General features: G+C 42.5%; 1 protein-coding gene across 4 annotated transcripts in view; it reads right to left on the bottom strand.

The window, feature by feature from the left end:
- The window catches only part of Schip1 (schwannomin interacting protein 1), a 775,862-nt gene that overhangs the window by 583,293 nt on the left and 169,869 nt on the right, over nucleotides 1-22,700 (bottom strand). For all 4 annotated transcript variants that reach the window (XM_087619480.1, XM_087619478.1, NM_001100666.1 and 1 more), the window contains 3 exon segments: nucleotides 17,966-18,030; nucleotides 12,724-12,804; nucleotides 4,319-4,454 (listed from right to left, as the gene is read on the bottom strand). In XM_087619480.1, coding sequence (XP_087475606.1) covers nucleotides 4,319-4,454; nucleotides 12,724-12,785 — 198 coding nt within the window. In that variant the 5' untranslated portion in view covers nucleotides 12,786-12,804; nucleotides 17,966-18,030.

The following is a 22,700-nucleotide window of genomic DNA, read 5'->3' as shown; positions in this document are numbered from 1 at the left end:
TCTCTGTCGTGTACAAATTTTCTACAGTGCCATGAGGTTGAGAAAAGTGCACTGAAGATTGTCATAACAGATTCAAGCATTTTTTGAGAGCCTCGGGGTCCCAGGCTCTGTGCTGAGTTTTACAGACAGCGTGACATTTAATCTTCATAGCAATACCAATCCATCTGTGAGGGGAGTGTTACTTCCAGTTGCAGATGAAGAAGGTCTTCTCAAGTGATGTCTTAGACTCATGGAAACAGTGGGGACCCCTATTTTAGTCACGTGGCTTGATCAGACCAAAGTCTCAGTTCCTGTACCACACTGCCTCTTACAGGCAGGAAGATGGCATGACACCCACCCAAAGGACGCAGCCATGGCTAGAAGGACAGGAAAGGTCTTGGCAACCAAGTCAAGTCACATAGGATTAAAAGCTTCTCAAACCTCAGTGTTTTCTGCTTGCCTGCATGAATGCATGCTAGTGACGTCTATACAGGTTACCAGTCTCAGAGACTGTGTCCTGCTAGACAAGTCACAAATCCTTTAGAACTGAGAACCACTCGTTCTTTCACATGGAATCCGACGAATAAAAAGTGCATAGCGTTACCACTGTTGTTCCCGCAAAAGAATGAATATTTTCAAGATAGGAAAGTTAACTTTCCTCACTTTGACACCTACAATGTCCATTCTCCAATTACATTCACTATTCACATTCCTTATTTCCAAAACCAAACTTTCCAGTTACCACATGATACACTACAGTGTGAGGGCACTTAATATGCAAATTGTTAACATAACTTAATATTATCTTCCCTCCTGTTGCTCTTTAATTTGGCGCTGAATAGCTGAGGTTTGAGATTTTAATCAAAGAGCACGGAATAAGGCAATTTATAAAATCAAACGGGTGTTTTCAATGGTTTCACTCGCTGTTTAGAGCTATCAAACCGTAGTCTTACAAATGCATTCGCTGATTGCTACCTGTCCTGCTTGGCCATGGCTAAATGAAGTCTTGCTTTCAAGCAGTGTGAAATGACGGAAGACGGAAGCCTGCACGCTCCGGCCCAGTGTGCAAGCCAAGGGTGGTTACTCATCTTTCAGGTCTCATCTCCATCCCCTGGAAAATGGAGGTAACAATTGTGCCTCCTTCACATGGACACAGAGAGGACCGACTGAGGTAATCATGAGAAGAATTAGCCAACGGCCAGGATGTGACAAATCTTCAGCTTTTCTGAAGCAGAAGTCAAGAGCTTAGCCATGTCTGCTGTCGCATATTTTAAAGCAGACACAGTCTGGGATCTATATTAACCACTGTGTTCTGCCAATCAACAAGCAGAGGCACTCAGAAGCACCATTCTCAAGGCAGTAGGAGGATTCAGCTTGGATCAGGGAGCTGGCTTCCCATGTGATGCACAGCTGGGACAGGCAGTAACTGAAGCGGTGACAGCGTGTGGGTGGAGAGGCACTGATCCAGCTCTGGAGACAAGACAAGCGCGCCAAGAAAGCTGATAATGGTCTAGGCAAGAGGTTCAGCAAACAACAGGAGAAGAAGCACAAGTCAGGCTTAGGGACTCTCCTGGAGGACAACAGCATTTGATTTCGGCTGAAGGTTTGAAAAAGTAAAGAACGCATACCACAACATGCCTGACGGTTTGTAGCACCAAAGCTCTCAATGGTTTTGTCAGTCATCTGCAGAACCCGCTGCCTTTAAGACTGGCTTACTTCATTTTGGACCAGGGGGCATCCTAGGCCCTGCATAAACTTGAGGCCAACTCACAGTGGGCAGGGAAACCAAGCCTCCTAACATGAGTCTCCTGAGAGCAGTAGAGGGCAATGTGTTTGGCAGGTTGCTCAAAGTAAATCAGACTAATTTTCTACTTTGTTTTAATGTGGGCTGCAAGCCCCAAAAGATGTAAAGATAATGTTTCTGTAAAGGACTCTGCTGCAGTGATAATCATGGAATATAAAAGAGCATTTATCCAGTTATACTGACTTCAAACCATTAACCACACATATTTTAAGTTCTGCCTTGTAGGTTAGGGAATAGTTCAGTGGTAGAATACGTGTAGACCTACATAGGCTTGATGCCCGGCATTGAGATAATTCAATTAAGTCTTGGATATTTGCCTTCCTGACAGCCTGGGGGCTTGGAAATAGTTCAGCATCTAATATTGCTTATGTCTTCTATTTGGTGTATCTTTTATATCTTATTGTGTACAGTTGGTGTCACGTGACTGCCATGACTAATATCAAAGTCATCAGTATAATTAATGACCACCTCTATTAGAACTCTGAGCAGACTGCTTGCTTTCTGATAACAGATTGCAAGAATGACATTTTGGAAAATTTGTTTGGCTCATGTTTTGTGCCCGTTTAGAGGCTTCTTTGGCCCTCAAACCCCAGAGCTAAGAGATAACGATAGAGAGAGTGACTATCAGGTCGGATACATCTTATGAAAAGGTCAATTGACAGGAAGAAGTTTGGACAACGCAAGCTCCTCTATTAGAAAAAGGTTCAGGGAACTCAGGAGATTGGGTGGTTTAGAGAACTTAGCACAAATAAACTGGACCAGCCACCAGCTAGGGAGAAGAACCATTTACTGAAGTGTTTACCCAAAACACTTGAGGTGATAGGATTGAAGGAGCAGGGCAGTGAGCGGCTAGGATACATTCTAAGATTTCAACAACACTCAAAGGCTGAAGAACATGACACACGCACGCACGCATGCACGTATGCACCCACAAACGGGTCTCCAGACGCAGCCTGGCAGCTACTGGCCCTGAATTGGGACCATTAGAGCAGTGGTTCTCAACCTTCCGCACGCTGCAACCCTTTAATACAGTTCGTCATGTTGTGACCCCCAATCATAAACTAGCTCTCGTTGTTACTTCATAACTGTTATTTTGCTACTGTTATGAATTATTAGGTAAATAATTTTGGTGCTAGAGGGTTGCTGGAGGGGTAGCAACCCACAGATAAAGAAGCACACTACAGTACAGGGGCAGTTTGAATCTGAATCCCTATCTTACAGACAAAATGATCTCTGAAATCTAATCTTCACGGATTCTAATCGAATCTTCACAATCATTTAATGACATTTTCTATTGATAATCACAGCAAAGGCATCCTAAGCACTCAATTTTCACTTTCTTTTTTGACTCATAAACCGAACTCTGCCCAACTCGGAGGCCAAGCATTTTCCAATGTGGTTCACTGGCGCCCTCTAGTGACCGAGAGGCCAGTGACAGGGAGCCCTTTCTCCAAATGGCCAGTTGTTGGGTCAGTTAAAAACAGATCTGCCACTTGTACTTCCACGGCTGCAAAACCAGCTTGGTCTTTCTTCTAAAAACAAACAAACAAAACTAACAGAAACAACAACAAAAGAAACCAACTCATATCTACATTAAACTATTAGGTAATAATGCCAAGCCACTCAGTCTTCTGAACACATTTCGAAGAAAATAACTTTTGCCTGATCTCATTATATGACTGAAAAAGTATGACAGCGGATTATAGGAAGGATTTTTTAATAATACACTTTACATAATTACCTCTTCCCAACTTTCTATCATTTCAATGACTATTTATAAATAATCAATCACAATGGCGAAACTCACTGATTTACCAGAGCCTAATGATGGCTCTTCCCCTAGCCCCCACACACATTCAGAGCTTATAAAACCCAGGCTTGTAGCAGATGCAGTCATTCCATAACCCAATTCTGGAGAATCCTTAAATGGGTGGTTAACTTCAGTGTGAAAAACCATATGTTTCCCTTTCAAAACTTCTGGATGGTCGACATCAATTAAAACTCTGGAATTCAGGAGGGCTGCCCTTGTCATCTACACGTGCAGCAGGTTTCCTGGAGCCCTGTCCCAGCCCTTTCGGGAGGGGCCTGTATAACCCGTTTAGCTGCTGACACACGCAACCCATTTCAGCAATTTCAGTCTGTGATCAGCTTCAGTTTTTCCTGCCAAAAGTTCTCTTTCCAATTCTAATAACGAAGGTGACTTTCGAACCAGACGAGCATCACATAAGCACACACCGGAGAAAACCCGCCATAAGAAATGGGGGAGGGATTGCACCCACCTCAGTGATAGAGAAGCGACATCACACAAAATCCCCTCCCTGTGGACACAGTGAGTTCAGTTTTGGCTCATGAATCTTGTCTTAGTTCTACGATGTCAAGAGACTCACTGTGAGCTTCCGTGCATCAAACAAGCAACCCCCAACCCCCCTCCCCAACACCATCACAGAGCACCTCAAGATCTTTTCTTGAAACCAGAGCCTGGGCTGTCAATACACAGTGCAAGCCAGTCCAAGCAAGCAGCCAGGAGACACTCACGGGTGTGCTGCTGTCGGAGAAGGTGTTCATGCTGACAGAGCTGCTCAGCTTGTCTGAAGAGACAGAAGGTGGGGATGGGCTCCTCTTCTCCAGGGGGTCCTGCCTCTGCAAGTACTCTCGCCATGCTCGCTGAATGCTGTGGGAAAACCCAGCAATATGTCACAGCCAGTCTTCACCCACACACTCGGAAGGGCACGGGGGCGGGGATTGGTTTTAGAGAGAGAAACTGTAAGATAGATTGTGCTCGAAGAAAAAAACTACTTGGGCTTTAGCTCCATTTTGGTCACCAAGACTGGATTTTAAAATGAAAGAAGGCAAAGCAAAACACCAACAAAACCAATTGCATCGTCTTTCTCAGACTTAACTAGGCTAACTCAGCCTTAGAAAGCAAAATTTAGTCAGGGGGAAAATCCCACCTCAGTCAAAGTCAAACGGTCTTGTACCTAAATCATTTTTTGTGTATTTTAATTTCTCATCCTTGAGAAAAATGGGTAGGTGAATGATTATATAGTCATTCATCCAATGCATGGTTTTAGAGGTTCCATTTGTAGGCTCTGGACAGAGACCACCAAGCACATTTCCGGGATTCCACTCACATAGACCTCAAGGTAGGGATGGCATTCACAACATTGAACAGTGGTCTTGTGGCCCTGATATGGGGACAAGACCACAAGAACAATACATTGACTTGACATACTGTGGAAGGGACATAGGTAATAAAGAAACTCCCCAAAGTGTCCTGTACTATTTAAGTCACTAAAGTAACAGATAATTAGGAGACATTTTGTTTTGTTTTGTTTTGTTTTGTTTTTCTTTATTTGTTTGTTTGTTTGGTTGGTTGGGGTGTTTTTTATTTTTGTTTTCTGTTTTGAGTTTTTTGTTTGATTGGTTGGGGTTTGGGGGGGGTTGTTTTGTTTTGTTTGAGACTGGCTACCCTGGAACTCACTAAATCAGCCTGGTTTTGAACTCAGAGATCTGCCTGCCTCTGTGTCCTGAGACTAAAGGAATCCATTGCTATACCAGGCTTTGGGGCTTTGGGTTTTGTTGTTGTTATTGTTTTAAATCCGTGTTTACTGTCAGAAGAAAAAAGCTTTCTAAAACATAGGCACCTTTCCTGCTCCCATGTGGAAGTTAAGGAACTTTTCACGGACCATTGGATCCAGCATCAGGCGTTCATATCTGTGAGTTCATGGCTACTCACTGTGTATACTGGAGATTTTCCTTGGTGTTTGGATGGGCACAGCAACAGGACTTACCATCATAATAAAATGTGTGCATCCCTCACTTCCTCTGTTAAATTCCTAGTGGCACCAGGCCTTCAACTCTTCTTCCACACAAGCTGAATTGTTAAAGTTGCTGGCATATGAACAAACTTATGCCTCTTCCTCTAAGACTAATTCCTCTAATTCTCAATGGCCAGAGGATAGAAATAGCAAGCTATGCCACCGTATTACTGAACTTGGATTGTTTTCCTAATTGAGGCTTTGTGAGATATAATACTCAAGGAAAATGCCAGAAGGTTCTATGAAAGCAACTCCCTGAAACCATGATGCTTAAGCATAGCGGCTTCCGCTTGGAGGCCAGACTTCTCATCTAGTACCTTGTTCTATGTTCTTTGTGGTTTGTATAGAATTCTAAAGATAGAGTTTTAAGGGATGTGGTGGTTTGAATAGGAATAGCCCCTATAGGCGCGCGCGCGCGCGCGTGTGTGTGTGTGTGTGTGTGTGTGTGTGTGTGTGTGTGTACGTGCACACGTGCCTTGTTGGAAGAAGCCTGTCATCAGAGGTGGGCTTTGAGGTTTTGAATGTTCAAGCCAGGCCCAGGGTCTCTCTGCCTCCCTGCTGCCTGCCAATCCAGATGTAGAATTCTTGGTACCTTCTCCAGCACCATGTCTGCCTGCACACTGCCATGCTTCCTGCCATGATGACAATGGACTAAAACTCTGAACCTGTAAGCCAGCCCCAATTAAATGTTTTCCTTTATCAGAGGACTTTATTATATGCTGTGTCACTTCCCAGCAATAGAAGCTGTAAGACAAGGTCCGTCCATATAGAGCTCAGTCCTTCCTTGAACAAGCTCTGACCCTTCCTCATGGTGATGACTCACTGTTTTATTGCCTGCCTCTTGCACAAAATGTACCATTGTACCTTGTTGATTTTTCCTTGGGTTTAAGGTTTTATACAGAATTTTAAAGTCCTACAGATGACTGCTCATCTCCCTGTTTCCTTTGGGCGATCTTTTATTAGTGAGCTGAAAACTTCTAGACATTCATGAGTCATATGTTCTGAGGCTCAGGGGGGTGGGGGAGTGTGGGGGAGGGGTGGGGGAGTTCTTTCAGAACTCAGCTAACACTTCAGGAGCGTTCTGGATGAACCTAGTCATTTAGGTCTCAAAAGATGTCCTATTAGAAAAAAAAATTGAGAGTTTATAAGACTCTAAGGCATTCTTCCTTAACTTTTATTTCAAACCAACAAACAAACAAACAAAAAACTACCTTTATCATTTAGAAAATAAAGAAACTGTACCATGTGAAGCTCATTACACCTTAGCATGTTGAACACCAGGGGGCGGTGTGACTGTTTAATGACTCAAACAATGTGGAACAAACCCAAACTAAGGAACTTGGTTAAATACCCCCTTCCCGCTTAGTTTCATGGAACTCAGGGGGCAACATACTAATTTTTCTTGCATTAAAGATTAAGAAAACAGAGTTCATTTCTTCTAAGTGGACAGATATATTCTTTCACTGAAAAATAGTCTAACAATATCGAATACCTTTTGAATTGTGTGAACATGCACAGTGCAATATTTAATTTTTAAACTGTCTAGCAAAACATTTCTATGCCCTCTTAATTTCTTAACACACATTGTTTTAATTTTGAACACTGACTTGTAGCTATTGCACACATCAGAAACAATTACATGTAGTTGAAAGCATATTACTCTATTCTTCTTGATCTTAATAATTAACAATTTAAAGACTGTATTGCTGATTGGATAATGCCTTTAAACTTACTTGAGAGGTTAAAAATAACAGGCCATTTATGTCACATTACACTATTATATTAAATTATGACATTATTTTTTATAATGGTCTCTGGGCCTAAGAGAAGTGTTCTTATCCAACACTACTCATTCCCAGTAGACTATACCTCCAGTATGACCTTCAGACAGTTGTGTGTTCTGATATGAAGCATCATTAATACCATCTGCAATTGCTGGAAGAGGGTATTGGAAGAGAAACTAGATATGTCTCCCCCATGGGTCACAGCCACCACTTTCTCATGCTAACCTTACTACAATTTCAACTCAGGGATCTCTCCTATGGATGCAAAGTATGATACAGAGAGGCTGCCTTGACATTTTTAATCTTTAAAACAAACCAATGACATCATATAGTATATGTAAAATGCATTGAAATGAGGAAGTATGTAACGTTTACTCCGACATCATCTGTATCAGAAACTGAGCATCCTTTGACGTCACTTTTTTGACTCTCAACTCTTATTCCTCCCTTCTTGTGTGATTTGTGGCTTCCACTATTAGTCAGTTTGTCCCCATCTGTTTTATAGGAGGGGCTGACAGTGGGCACTATCCTCATTGCCACCAGGTAGACTGATACCTACAAGTAGAAGAGGAAGGTTCCACAGGAGGACTGAGATGCTTGGAGAAGGTTTGGGGTAGTTTGGGGCTTTGAATTGGATCCTGAGGGGTGGATTAGAGGTGTCAGAAAAGACAGAAAACAAGGACAGATATCAGAGAGAAGGCCGTGGTGAAGCTAACAGGCTGTGAGGACAGCTCCCTCAATGGTTAGAGTTTGGACAATTTGGGTCTTAATTCTGTAGTGATCTTTTCATTAGGAAGACAGAGTTCTGATATGTGACAAGTGGGAAGTCAGGCATCCAACACGGTATGAAACACTAAAAGCCAATCTCACCAGACTGTGTCTCTTTCCCAACATGTCCAATCCTGGAGCCATGATCACCCACACATGTGCAGCACTGTCCTGGTAGTTCCGGGATAGTGGTGAGGAAGTAGCTCATTAACAAATGTATTTTTCCTAATATCATGCTCTAGAAATAGTTTAAAGAAAAAGTTCTATCTCACAAGGAAGTATGTTTGGCATGGTAGATGTTCTTGCCTGGTTTTACTCGTTAGCTATGACCTTAAGCAAAATGCTAAACAGTCTGCCCTACATTTTGCTCTTCCACAATAAAAGCATAATAATACATCCTTTCTAATTATTTCCAGAGGTCAACTAATGAGATATGCACACACAGCATTTAGCCCCACACTTGACAAACAGTCTGGATAGGCTATTATTATTACTTAGGGAAACAAAAGACATAACACTTCCAGGTTATGTGCAAGTCACATATTGATGTGCTATTCTGGATTCCCAAAAATACCACAGGCTTTGCTTTGAGGACCAAGTAGTCATAGAAATATCTTTGGGAAAGATACATTTGGGTAGGGAAAATAGTAGGCTAAACATTTTTCTTTGATGCTCTCCCGGGAAGGTCATTATGACCCTGCTAGGGACAGACTGCAAGGCACAGAGAGGCTGCCAGGCTTCCTAATGCCACATGGTAGGTGAGAGCTGGGCTGGGGTTGGAATCTAATTTACTCAATTTCAAAGTCTGTACTTTGGAACATCCTTCCCACATATCTTCTATAAGTACACTTCTGGCTGTAGTTATGTGTTAGTTGATAAGGCAAAACATTGACCAAAAGCAACCTTGGGACAAAGGGATTTACTTCATCCATCATTTACTGGATCCATCATTGAAAGTCAGAGCAGGATCTCAGGACAGGAACCTGGAACTGAAGCAGAGGACATGGAGGATACTGCTTATTGGGTTTCTCCTCCTCGCCTCTTCTGTTTTTTTGTTTTTTGTTTTTTATAACTCAAAACCATTTGCCAAGGTGCGGTGTCACCCACAGTGAAGTGGGTCTTCTGACATCAATCACTAGTCAAGAAAATGTCCCCCAGTCACCCACAGGTCACTTTGGTGGGGGGCCATTCCTCAGTTGAGACTCCCTCTTCCCAGTGACTCTAGCTGTGTCAGTTGATATAAACTAACTAGAACAACTAGGTTGACACGATGCTTTTACAATGTGATTCAGCAAAGCCTTTTATGACATATTTTCACAAATTCTGAAAGCTCAACAGGTGTCTTTTTCTCTTGCAAGTTACCTAAGTTTGTCAAATATATTTTTAAATGAAAAAATGATCAATGTTCAATAATTAGAAAATATTGCCAAAGCATAAGTGATGGTTTAAATTGGAAGAGTGTTTTGACAGTCACTTATAACCTGTTAACTGGCCCAGACCTGAAGGATGATGCCCAGGGGCTGAGAGGTGACTCGTTTTCCCACAGGGCACTGACCCTCATTTGTGGCCCACAGATCATTCTAGCCTGCAGTTGGAACACACTCAGCTTTCCTCCTCAGGCTAAGCTGTCATCTTTCCTCCGGGTGCTTTTCTTCAACTGTCTGATGGAGGCCTCCCTTCTCCTGATGTGTGGGGAATCTGCCTTTCATTTTCCCCAAATGCCTTCCATAAATTCTCTGTGGTCCTGATTTTTTCCCCTCTTGACACAGGCTATTGATCATCCAACTCTAAAACTCAGAATGATTTCTTACCAGCTGTGTTTGTGAGCCAGGTCGGTGACACCACACACACACACACACACACACACACACACACACACACACACACACACACACACACACACACACATTTTGTTATCTATTCATGCCTCTGCTTCTTTCCTCTGACTTTGCCCTACTGCACTTCGGTCTCCTCACTTTCTTTCAAATGCTTTCCTTCTCACAATGCCTTGACTGTGAGAAGTAAACTGAAGGCATCTTGTGCTGACCACACCCCAGGCTGGGGTTCACACTCACTTGACCACACAGGACAGGCTGCCTGCACCAAGAGAAGTTCTCTTCTTGCATGTCTTTTACATTTGGAGCTCTGTCTACCGAGGTCTCTCTCTGACCCCACTTTTCAGGGATCGTCAGCCTTGGAATCTCTGCACTAGAGCCTACAATGCTTCTTCATCAAGGAGAAGATGTTTAAGCTGTTACCACCAACAGAAGTCAGAGACCCTATGACAAAGCCTGGGGCATTGGAGGGTGATCCTAAAAGCTCAGACAAAGGCCACATTTATGTAATTTCTCTTTATGCCAGAACATTGTCCCTTGGGAAGCAAGGATGGATGTGCCCTCCCCTAGGAAGATACCAAGGTCTTGCAGGAAGATTGTCACAAAAGACATCCATAAAATAGCGAGAGGCACAGCCAACAAGGAGATGAAGTCTACATCATTGGTGGGGGCTTGTGGTAGATGCTGTGGTCCCATACTCCAAGATTCCAAGCCATGAAGCCACTGTAAAGGAGACAGATATCTAGAAGCATAAGTGTTCATCATTGGCAGGGGACTTGGGCAGCCTCACAGAGGTTAGGTCAGGAGAGGTTAGCTCAGGGAAGGTTAGCTCAGGAGAGGTAGGACAGTCTGCAGCAGAAAGGAGAACAGGAGGAAGGGGAGGGAAGGAAAGAAGAAGGTGGGAATAGACAGGGTCAAGGTGCAGGCTATACAATGTGAGCTCTCTCTCTGTCTTTGTCTCTGTCTCTCTGTCTCTCTGTCTCTGTCTCTGTCTCTATCTGTGTGTGTGTGTGTGTGTGTGTGTGTGTGTGTGTGTGTGTGTGTGTGTGATGAGCAACCTTCCCAGGGAGTTAGGAATTTAATAACCAGATTAGACAGAACTCACTGGGCTGGAGTGAATTCTCTGATAGGACTCAAATTCCATTATTGGGCAAGATGAAGTTCTCACTCCCATCCCCCTCCAGTGACTGGAAATGGGGTTCAGAGCTGCTATGAGAGATAAAAAGCATTCATTTATACTTCACTGAGCTGAGACTCCTCCATCAAACCAGCAAACATGAAGTCATAAAGCCTCCACTCTCTCCACTGCATGGACTCACAAACCCAGAGAGTTCTTTTTTCTCTAATTATTCCTCTTCTTGGCACGCATTCCTCTGTCTTAACATATTGGAGATGATTTTTAAAAAGGACCAGGCATTTTCCTAACCTAATTCTACCGTGAAGCACTCTCGGTTTCCCCACACAGGAATGTCCCTATGCCACACTTTTATTTAACAGGACTCATCTTAATGAGATTCCTTATAACCCAGCACCCTGTGCTTGTACTCCAGCATGCTCTGTAGTGAAAGCGACGCTTGCAGAAAGTGATTCAGCAGGCAGATTCATTCCGGCCAGGAAGTGAGGCATTAGACTTCCTAGCAGGGTACCTGGTCGGAAACTGTGTCTGGACTTATCAGGAAGGGGAGGCTGGATGCTCACACTGTGGCAATCTTCTTAAGGATGTGGATGGATGGCACAGATTTGTAGTGGTGTGGATGGCTAATTTCTCCACTCAGCAGGACACTATAAACCTGTCATTCCTTTCCTGCTTAAATTCCTTAACCCAGAGATGACATCTTTTTTCAAACCTGCACACCCCAGGCACCCTACTTTAGAGTGACTTCCTTGAACTTCTGCACAAATGATCTGTGGTTCTCAAGTTCAAACATGTTTAAACTCTGTGTGTGTTAAAATGTCTTAGAGTTTTAATGGGACTTGGGAGAGCGGGGAGGAGGGAGAACTGTGGACACCAGGATTGGCAATTCTCATTTGTGCCTCAGAGGGAGACTCAGAATGGGGAAGAATTCCAGAATTAGTTGTGAATGGGCCACTCTGGGAACTACCCAGGAGGATCTGAAAGCTCCTTTCTCTACTTAAAAATGTCTTTAAAGCTTTGATAACTTGCTTTCCAAGAGGATTTGCTTCACTCTGGGGCTCACCAGCTTCCTTTTATTAAGGTTGTGGTGTAGTTGGTGCTACTTCATCAGGATGGTTATGTATACCAGGAAGTGGGGCTCATGTGGGTCTTTCTTGGGAGTGGCTATGCAGAAGCATCACCCACTACAGAGGAGCAGGGACAATAAGGGTCATTTCCCCCAACACTGGAGGTGGGAAGGGGAATAGGAAGAAAGAAGGGCTTTACAAACCAGTGTGCATGCATGTGAGGTGATATCTCTAACAGCGAGATGAAGGAATGAAGGCTGACACAAAGACTTGTGCAAGCCTTGAAGGGAGAACAAAAACAGTACGCTGGAATTCCATAAAATCTGCTTCCACGGCCAGCAATGGTGGGCATGGGCCAAAGGTACCTTTGTTGTTGCTTAGGCCCTGGCTGAACCCATAGCACACGTGCGAAATAAAGCAATGTGTGATTCTAAAGCTCCAAGTTTCTTCATAAGTACACACACACACACACACACACACACACACACACACTTGTACAGCTAACTGCTTCCTGTAACTTTGTGACAACTTACATTTTCACCTTGGATTCCAAGGGCTGTAGGCTGAGGGGATAGTTCTCAATGTTATTCTCCATATCCGTGGCCAGCTGGTGACTAGAAAGAGAAAGAATGTATCTATGTAGTTCAATTCAGAAAGCCATTGTTCACAGGAATAATACTTTTAACTTATGTGGTTTTGAAAATCAAACTAGGACATCAGTCATAGAGTGCATACAAGGGATGTGGTGTGTGGGGTGTGTGTGTGTGTGTGTGTGTGTACCAAAAATTTATGTCATACTTTGATATTTTTGTGTGTCTAGGTTTTGTTAAAGGCCAGTGGTAACCTACCAAGGAGTAACAAGCCACCAGTGTGTGTGGACCTCCCGTATGAAAGCCAACATGTCAGGGAAGCAAAGGATTTAGACCAGCGAGTTGAGAGGGATGTTTAAGACTGATGCAGGGGATGAGTACGGAATGTGAGGTAGCTATCCAAATTAATGCGAACCATAGCTGGGACAGCAGGAGAAAACAGACATGTCAGGGGGAGCGTGTCCTAGAGCTACCCCACTAGGGGCACATACATATTCCTTTCCTTCAGTGCCAGTGAGAAACTGGACCAGGCAGATAAATTCTAAATGGCCACTAGGTGGTGCCACAAACCCACAGTAGCTCTGCTGTTCCCCAGCCTGATGGTTGATGAGTAAGAAAACATGTTTTCCTTTCTTACTCTGTGGCATTGGTATTCAGAATTTGCTGTCAATTCTTTATTATTCAGCCACATGTGGGCCAGAAATAATTCAAAGCACGTGGTTAAAATGGTGAGAACAACAACCACAGCCCCTGTTCTTTCAGTTTGCAAGGTGTATATTATGAGTGTGCATGTATATATTTGTGTGTGTGTGTGTGTGTGTGTGCGCGCGTGCGCGCGCGTGCTTGCCTGTGATTGATTATTAAAGAGGAAACACAAATTGGCCCAATCCAGAGTAGACGGGCATACAAAAAACTCAGTTTGTGATTATGAGATCTTATAGCACAGCAGTCTTATACCAAGGGTGTTTTAAAGTTTAAGTCTGTTGAGCATGCCGTTAAGTACAAATTAGCAAATTGTTAGAGAGTACCTGCAATGCAGGCAATATGACTTGCAATAATCAAACACAACAACAGCAACTTTTTAATAAAGTAACACTTACATGATCTAGTTTGGCCATATAACTTATACATTACCAAAAAACCATAAATGACAAACATCTACTGGCTTAAACTGGCTAGTGCTAGCGCATCTCATCAATAATTTCCTATGGTTAATCAAGTCATATCAGCACAATGGTGGAAGATAGAACCCCAAGTCTCTTACCAGAGACAGAGACAGACTAGTTCAGTAATTACAACTAAGAAAGGCATCTAGACTAAGGTCTTACTTAAGTTAACGTGTAATTATCAAAGTAATAGACTCCCAAGAAGCATCCTAATTAATAGCATTACTAACTGCTTGTCTCTGGTTTTGGACACTTGCCAAGCTCTATTCTCTCTCTCTCTCTCTCTCTCTCTCTCTCTCTCTCTCTCTCTCTCTCTCTCTGTGTGTGTGTGTGTGTGTGTGTGTGTGTGTGTGTGTGTGTGTGTGTGTGTGGTACGTGTGTGGGCACGTGCATACGTGCATGTATGTGCATATATACACATACATATGTAAATGTCCTCAAGTGGCCTTATACAGTGTAGAGTTGTAGCCTCCCTGCCCTTCACACTGACTGTCTACCACAAAACGCTCTTGAGCATTGGGAATGAATGTAATGTTCCAAAGGGGAATAACCAATCAGCCGCTATGACACAATGATCACTTAACTTACGGTCACTGTGAATTTCGGATGTGATTTACATGGGCACCTAAGTCAGCTACAGCTGTAACAAAATGCTTCATCTGCTCGCTCAAAGCACCCCAGGTTTTTCAATCAACTCTGACAGTTTTCAAGGACAGAGTCCTGCCTGGAAGCAGACCAGGAAAAATTTCCAGCAATCTATGCAAATGTATGAAGAAATCCATTTAAATGTTGGGTCTGGTGCCCGTAGCATTTGCTTCTCTCTGTCACTGACAACTAGGAAAGAGATGGTTTCATGTGAAACTGTCCCCTGCATGGAGGGACTTGTGCCTGTCTATGTGCTGCAGAGGGAGCCAACTGCCATCCCTAGAGTATTCCACCGTCACAGGAGAACACGGCGAACTGCAAGACCGACAGGTCACTCACAGCCGCTTTTAGCTGTTCTGGTCTCTGGATGACACAAGGGAAATAGCAAACTGGTGTTGGGGGTTGGGGAACAAGTGCACACATACATCAGTGTTGTTCACATGTCTTCCTGAGAGCTGAGAGCTGGGGAATTAACATGTTGGTGGTAGTGAGAGATTTAGTATGGAGTTGTGGTCAATTAGGAAGGGAGAAAAAAAACTTTTGGAGTTCATTCCCTATGTTTAAATCAATAATGAAAAATGGATGTGGCCAGGTTGACTAAGTGAACAGGCTGAACATCACAGAGGCACGGCATCCTCAGAGACTATGGCTGCTTGGGGAGTTTGCTGAGAAACTGCAAAGACTGGGGTGCACCTGCACACTGGTTCTCACTCCGGCTTCCCCTCAGAAACACTTGAAGGGGGCTCTTAGATGCTACCTCCAGGGCCCCAGATTCCATTTGTCTACAGTGGGGCTTGAGCCAGGACATTTTTAGTAAGCTCTCTCTCTGACTCTAAATATTTAGCTGAAAGAAGTATGATGTAGCCCTAATGTCATTACAGCATCTATAGAAGAAAATTTTTTCTAGAATGAGCTGAAGTCTTCATTACTATGGTTTACATATGGCTATCAAAACTGTGGATAAGAAAAGATTTTTTAATATAAATTTATTTTCAACTAATAAAGGAAACTTGGACATTTTGAGATAGACAGGTGGCTCAGCTATTTAAAATGTGTGTTATGCTACCATGGGGCCTAGAAATCAGACCCCAGCACTTGTGAGACAAACCCAGACTCTGGTGCATACCTGTAACCTCAGCTGCAATGTGCTAGAAACATTAGACCTCTGGGGCCCTCGGGCTTCCATCCCAGCCAAGAAAACATGGGCCCTGGGTCCCGAGAGACCCTATCTCAAAGGAACAGACTGATCTGAACTTCTTGTTTCCGTCCAACAGAAACTAACATAATACCCACTCCCCTATCTTTCTCTGAGCCACCACCCTTCCCTCCCCAGACCCTTAAAGTTGCCATTCTACTTCTCCATCGTCATGAGATCAAATATTGTAGATTACACAGATGAGTGGTGCAAAGAGTTCCTTCAGTATCTGACTTGTTTATTCAATACAATGTCTCCGAGCTTATCCATATTATAACTAATGACAGGATTTCGTTCTTTCGTAGATATATAATATTCCATTCTGTCTGTGTGACACAGTTTCTTTATCTGTCCACTGCCCCTAAGGCTGTCTCCACGTCCTGGTGGGTCTGAGTTATGCTGTAGTCGGCACAAGAGTACAGCCATTTCTTAACAGACTGTTTTCATTTTCCTTGGATATATATCTTGTAACAGGAATTCTAGGTGGTAAAGAAGTTCTACTTTTTAATTTTTGAGGAAACTCCATGGTTTTTTCATAATTTATGTTTCCATATTCTTATTTCCTCATATTATGAGACCAGACATAAGAATAATACTCTGGATCAAATGTGCATATAACTCAGAAACTTCATCTAATTAATAATGAGAAACTGTCCTTCAGTAGATGACATGGCATGGCCATACACCACAGACATGGATAAACATGAGAGGCCCTGTCCAAATACCCACCAAATGGGCAGGGAAGGAGGCTGGCACTGAGGGTGTCATCGTCCTGGGTTATCTCATCTGAGGTCTTTAGAAAAGTTCCCCAGGCGGTGAAATCTTCCTTGTAAAGATACCTGACCCTGAGACTTGGGTGGTTAAATGATGGGTCCTAATTCACAAGGTAAGGGAAAGACAGAACGAGAACTCACACCTAAGGCGTTCCACCTGCAGGGATATTTTCCACATCCTGAGTGTTTTCACCCCTTCTGTACCTGTCGCTTCATTTCTGAACAAAAACGTCTGCTCTGGTGAGGTGCAGGCTGGCATTTCAAAATGGTTGCCTTTCGTCTTGATGACCTGGCTGCTTCTGTGAACCCTGTTCACTAATCCGTGTTCTGCTTCCGGGAACAGAGGAGTACGTTAGCTGCTCTTTAGTGACCATCCCTCAGAGCATTTAACACCAGCCTTGTGTTCCTTCCGAGACCCATTTTCTTCTTCCCAAACTGCTCATGTTTACTTCTTTGTAGTAGTATGTGACTTGAGAGCTCTCGCGGTTGTCATTTACCTACTTTTGCATTCTCAGGAACACTAACTTTCTTTCCTAGTGCCCAGAACCATGCAAGACACCCGTGCATGTCTGCAGTACCTGAGGACTCGGCTGATGGTTGTTGACATGAGGGCTCTGGAGGCCTTCGGACCCAGATTTCGCCCTCATCTTTGCACACCAGCTGAGGATAAGTAACTTGGATAAGTTACCAAAATCTCCTTTCTTGTCTGTTAAAGGTCATAATCCTGTCTGTGTCAAAGTTCATAAACAGAGTTGGATGGGGAATCGTCTGTTAAACCTTAGCGACATAGACTACATTGTAAGTCCTCAGTAAAGGATGGCTACTTTCTCTTTTGTCTTGACAACACATGTTTGTATTTTTAATCAGCTGAACATATTAATGTTTTAGAATCCTTATAAAATCACAAGCTAAGGTTAAATAAACCCTCAAAGTCTTTGACCTCAAGCTGAAGTCAGGATAGAATTCTCATGTACTCTAAATAGTATTCATTTTTTAAAATGTAAGAGTAAGGTAGTTTATCTTTCTGTTTTGCTTTTTGTAGTGCAAATTTTTAATTTTGTTTCTTGGTGAGGTGCTATTTCAAATGCACACTCTGTTAGCCTCATTTGTCCTTGCTTTGCATCAAAAAGTATGCTTGCCTTCTGCAATTACAACCAGAGACAAAACAGGGTTGTTTCAAGTTCTAGGACCTAAACATCAAACACCTATGCATTTCATCGATCAGTTTAATCAGTAGTACCAACCCTGAACTCTCTACCTGTATCTCAACTGGAACACATTTCTTAGCCCAAAGGTACCATAAGCAACTGTCAAATTTACTTGTTCAATTTTGCCCGGTCAGAATTTGCTTTTCTGTCATCTTTCCAAGCTAGCAAATAACATAACTTCCTGTGAACTCCACTTACTTCTCGAGCAAATATTTTCCATCATCAACTTGTTCTAAAGGATTCTGTAGTCTTTTTAGTTCTTCCTGTAAAAAAAAGTAATAAAGTCAGAAATTAATATCTTGTGTTTCAGGCAATATCATTTGAGATCGTTTGTTACCAACATTGAGATAGCAATGGTTAAATTCAGGGGAAGTAGCAACGGTTAAGTTATTAAATATGCAACACAGTTTAATAGTTGCTTTAATTGTAATACAGTGTTGACATGCAAACAAATTGATTTGTTCCTCACTACAGAGAATGTTTCCTACTGTTTTTCCAGGGTGGCCGTTTTTATGAATGCACTTACATACACTCTTTCCAAATTTATGAGCTCACGGTAAGCAAAATATGTAAAAGTAAGTTTTGCTGGCTGTGACTCTATTGAGTGTGTGCTGGGCTTGGCCATGCAACAAACATTCTCTCTTGTATCATGGTAACCATGTCTATGTAGTCCACATGTGCACATTCTTAAACACACACACACACACACACACACACACACACACACACACACACACACACATACACTTCTTAATTTTGAATATCTATAGTCACTATAGTCTCATATCTGCAGTTATAGTGATACTACAGAAGTTGAGGTGGGCAACTGATGAGACTGTGAACAGGTCCCCAGTCTTAATAATCACAGAAGAGGAAATCTAAGGAAGGTGTACAATATTCCGTTCCTGGGAAGATCATTCCCTAGGGTCACACTATGAGCCTGTTTCCTTAAGGTGCTGAAGTGACAGCTCCAAAGGGAAGACACAATCATAACTTAGGGGATCCCTTACTGTCTGCGGGGTATTGATCTAAGATTTCTTAGGACTCCAATATCTCGGGTACCCAAGTCCCGATGTTGACATAACTTCGTATATAGCCTACACAGCTCTCGGCTGTGCAGCTTCAGTCCATCATCAGTAAAAGCCTCTTTCTTCAATTCCTTCGAACACTCCCTAAATTACCCTGTTTCAGCTGGACCATGCCTTCCTGTTCTGGGAATAGCTAAGTTCTTGTGAGTGCAAGATCAACAGACTTTTTAAAGAAGAGTTTTGGCATTTAGAGGATTTTACTAATGACAAACTTGGCTGAGATCCACAGTACGCCTTCTTGAAGTTCTCTTAGAAAGGAACCATTTCTCCCTGTAAGCTACATACAACCTGGACTAGAGATGGGGTGGCTCCTCCTTCCTCTGGATTATGTCTTCTAGATTATTTCTACTCCTACATTGCCTCAGTTCCTCTGACAATATGCCATCCAGACATTTTGGGCTTTGTTCGCCATGTCTGTCATTCTCAGCACTATTTACTCCTACTTCTTATGGAATTTAACCCAGTCTAGATAGCTAGGTAGATAGATAATTAATAGATAGGTAGTTAATCCACAATGCTTCAGAACATCCTTCTCAATGCAAAACTTACCGTTTTGAATTACAGTAAAAATCTGTCTTCAATTCTCTAAACTTAATTTTATTTTTTTTTTAAGGGTTTGAATAGGTATTTAATAAAAAAAACTTTTTTTTTATTAACTTGAGTATTTCTTATATACATTTCGAGTGTTATTCCCTTTCCCGGTTTCCGGGCAAACCACCCCCTCCCCCCTCCCCTTCCTTATGGGTGTTCCCCTCCCAACCCTCCCCCCATTGCCGCCCTCCCCCCATAGACTAGTTCACTGTGGGTTCAGTCTTAGCAGGACCCAGGGCTTCCCCTTCCACTGGTGCTCTTACTAGGATATTCATTGCTACCTATGGGGTCAGAGTCCAGGGTCAGTCCATGTATAGTCTTTAGGTAGTGGCTTAGTCCCTGGAAGCTCTGGTTGCTTGGCATTGTTGTACTTTTGGGGTCTCGAGCCCCTTCAAGCTCTTCCAGTTCTTTCTCTGATTCCTTCAATAGGGGACCTATTCTCAGTTCAGTGGTTTGCTGCTGGCATTCGCCTCTATATTTGCTGTATTCTGGCTGTGTCTCTCAGGAGCGATCTACATCCGGCTCCTGTCGGTCTGCACTTCTTTGCTTCATCCATCTTGTCTAATTGGGTGGCTGTATATGTATGGGCCACATGTGGGGCAGGCTCTGAATGGGTGTTCCTTCAGTCTCTGTTTTAATCTTTGCCTCTCCCTTCCCTGCCAAGGGTATTCTTTTTCCTCATTTAAAGAAGGAGTGAAGCATTCACATTTTGATCATCCGTCTTGAGTTTCGTTTGTTCTAGGGATCTAGGGTAATTCAAGCATTTGGGCTAATAGCCACTTATCAATGAGTGCATACCATGTATGTCTTTCTGTGATTGGGTTAGCTCACTCAGGATGATATTTTCCAGTTCCAACCATTTGCCTACGAATTTCATAAACTCGTTGTTTTTGATAGCTGAGTAATATTCCATTGTGTAGATGTACCACATTTTCTGTATCCATTCCTCTGTTGAAGGGCATCTGGGTTCTTTCCAGCTTCTGGCTATTATAAATAAGGCTGCGATGAACATAGTGGAGCACGTGTCTCTTTTATATGTTGAGGCATCTTTTGGGTATATGCCCAAGAGAGGTATAGCTGGATCATCAGGCAGTTCAATGTCCAATTTTCTGAGGAACCTCCAGACTGATTTCCAGAATGGTTTTACCAGTCTGCAATCCCACCAACAATGGAGGAGTGTTCCTCTTTCTCCACATCCTCGCCAGCATCTGCTGTCACCTGAGTTTTTGATCTTAGCCAATCGCACTGGTGTGAGGTGAAATCTCAGGGTTGTTTTGATTTGCATTTCCCTTATGACTAAAGATGTTGAACATTTCTTTAGGTGTTTCTCAGCCATTCGGCATTCCTCAGCTGTGAATTCTTTGTTTAGCTCTGAACCCCATTTTTTAATAGGGTTATTTGTTTCCCTGCGGTCTAACTTCTTGAGTTCTTTGTATATTTTGGAAATAAGGCCTCTATCTGTTGTAGGATTGGTAAAGATCTTTTCCCAATCTGTTGGTTGCCGTTTTGTCCTAACCACAGTGTCCTTTGCCTTACAGAAGCTTTGCAGTTTTATGAGATCCCATTTGTCGATTCTTGATCTTAGAGCATAAGCCATTGGTGTTTTGTTCAGGAAATTTTTTCCAGTGCCCATGTGTTCCAGATGCTTCCCTAGTTTTTCTTCTATTAGTTTGAGTGTGTCTGGTTTGATGTGGAGGTCCTTGATCCACTTGGACTTAAGCTTTGTACAGGGTGATAAGGATGGATCGATCTGCATTCTTCTACATGTTGCCCTCCAGTTGAACCAGCACCATTTGCTGAAAATACTATCTTTTTTCCATTGGATGGTTTTGGCTCCTTTGTCAAAAATCAAGTGACCATAGGTGTGTGGGTTCATTTCTGGGTCTTCAATTCTATTCCATTGGTCTATCTGTCTGTCTCTGTACCAATACCATGCAGTTTTTATCACTATTGCTCTGTAATACTGCTTGAGTTCAGGGATAGTGATTCCCCCTGAAGTCCTTTTATTGTTGAGGATAGCTTTAGCTATCCTGGGTTTTTTGTTATTCCAGATGAATTTGCAAATTGTTCTGTCTAACTCTTTGAAGAATTGGATTGGTATTTTGATGGGGATTGCATTGAATCTGTAGATTGCTTTTGGTAAAATGGCCATTTTTACCATATTAATCCTGCCAATCCATGAGCATGGGAGATCTTTCCATCTTCTGAGGTCTTCTTCAATTTCTTTCCTCAGTGTCTTGAAGTTCTTATTGTACAGATCTTTTACTTGCTTGGTTAAAGTCACACCGAGGTACTTTATATTATTTGGGTCTATTATGAAGGGTGTCGTTTCCCTAATTTCTTTCTCGGCTTGTTTCTCTTTTGTATAGAGGAAGGCAACTGATTTATTTGAGTTAATTTTATACCCAGCCACTTTGCTGAAGTTGTTTATCAGCTTTAGTAGTTCTCTGGTGGAACTTTTGGGATCACTTAAATATACTATCATGTCATCTGCAAATAGTGATATTTTGACCTCTTCTTTTCCGATCTGTATCCCTTTGATCTCCTTTTGTTGTCTGATTGCTCTAGCTAGAACTTCAAGAACTATATTGAATAAGTAGGGAGAGAGTGGGCAGCCTTGTCTAGTCCCTGATTTTAGTGGGATTGCTTCAAGTTTCTCTCCATTTAGTTTAATGTTAGCAACTGGTTTGCTGTATATGGCTTTTACTATGTTTAGGTATGGGCCTTGAATTCCTATTCTTTCCAGGACTTTTATCATGAAGGGGTGTTGAATTTTGTCAAATGCTTTCTCAGCATCTAATGAAATGATCATGTGGTTCTGTTCTTTCAGTTTGTTTATATAATGGATCACGTTGATGGTTTTCCGTATATTAAACCATCCCTGCATGCCTGGGATGAAGCCTACTTGATCATGGTGGATGATTGTTTTGATGTGCTCTTGAATTCGGTTTGCCAGAATTTTATTGAGTATTTTTGCGTCGATATTCATAAGGGAAATTGGTCTGAAGTTCTCTTTCTTTGTTGTGTCTTTGTGTGGTTTAGGTATAAGAGTTATTGTGGCTTCGTAGAAGGAATTCGGTAGGGCTCCATCTGTTTCAATTTTGTGGAATAGTTTGGATAATATTGGTATGAGGTCTTCTATGAAGGTTTGATAGAATTCTGCACTAAACCCGTCTGGACCTGGGCTCTTTTTGGTTGGGAGACCTTTAATGACTGCTTCTATTTCCTTAGGAGTTATGGGGTTGTTTAACTGG

This window comes from Rattus norvegicus, chromosome 2 (genome assembly GCF_021556685.1).
Source record: "Rattus norvegicus strain SHRSP/BbbUtx chromosome 2, alternate assembly SHRSP_T2T, whole genome shotgun sequence".
NCBI lineage: Eukaryota > Metazoa > Chordata > Mammalia > Rodentia > Muridae > Rattus > Rattus norvegicus.
Note: the sequence above shows the minus strand (reverse complement) of the source record. Positions and strands in the feature narration are given on the sequence as shown.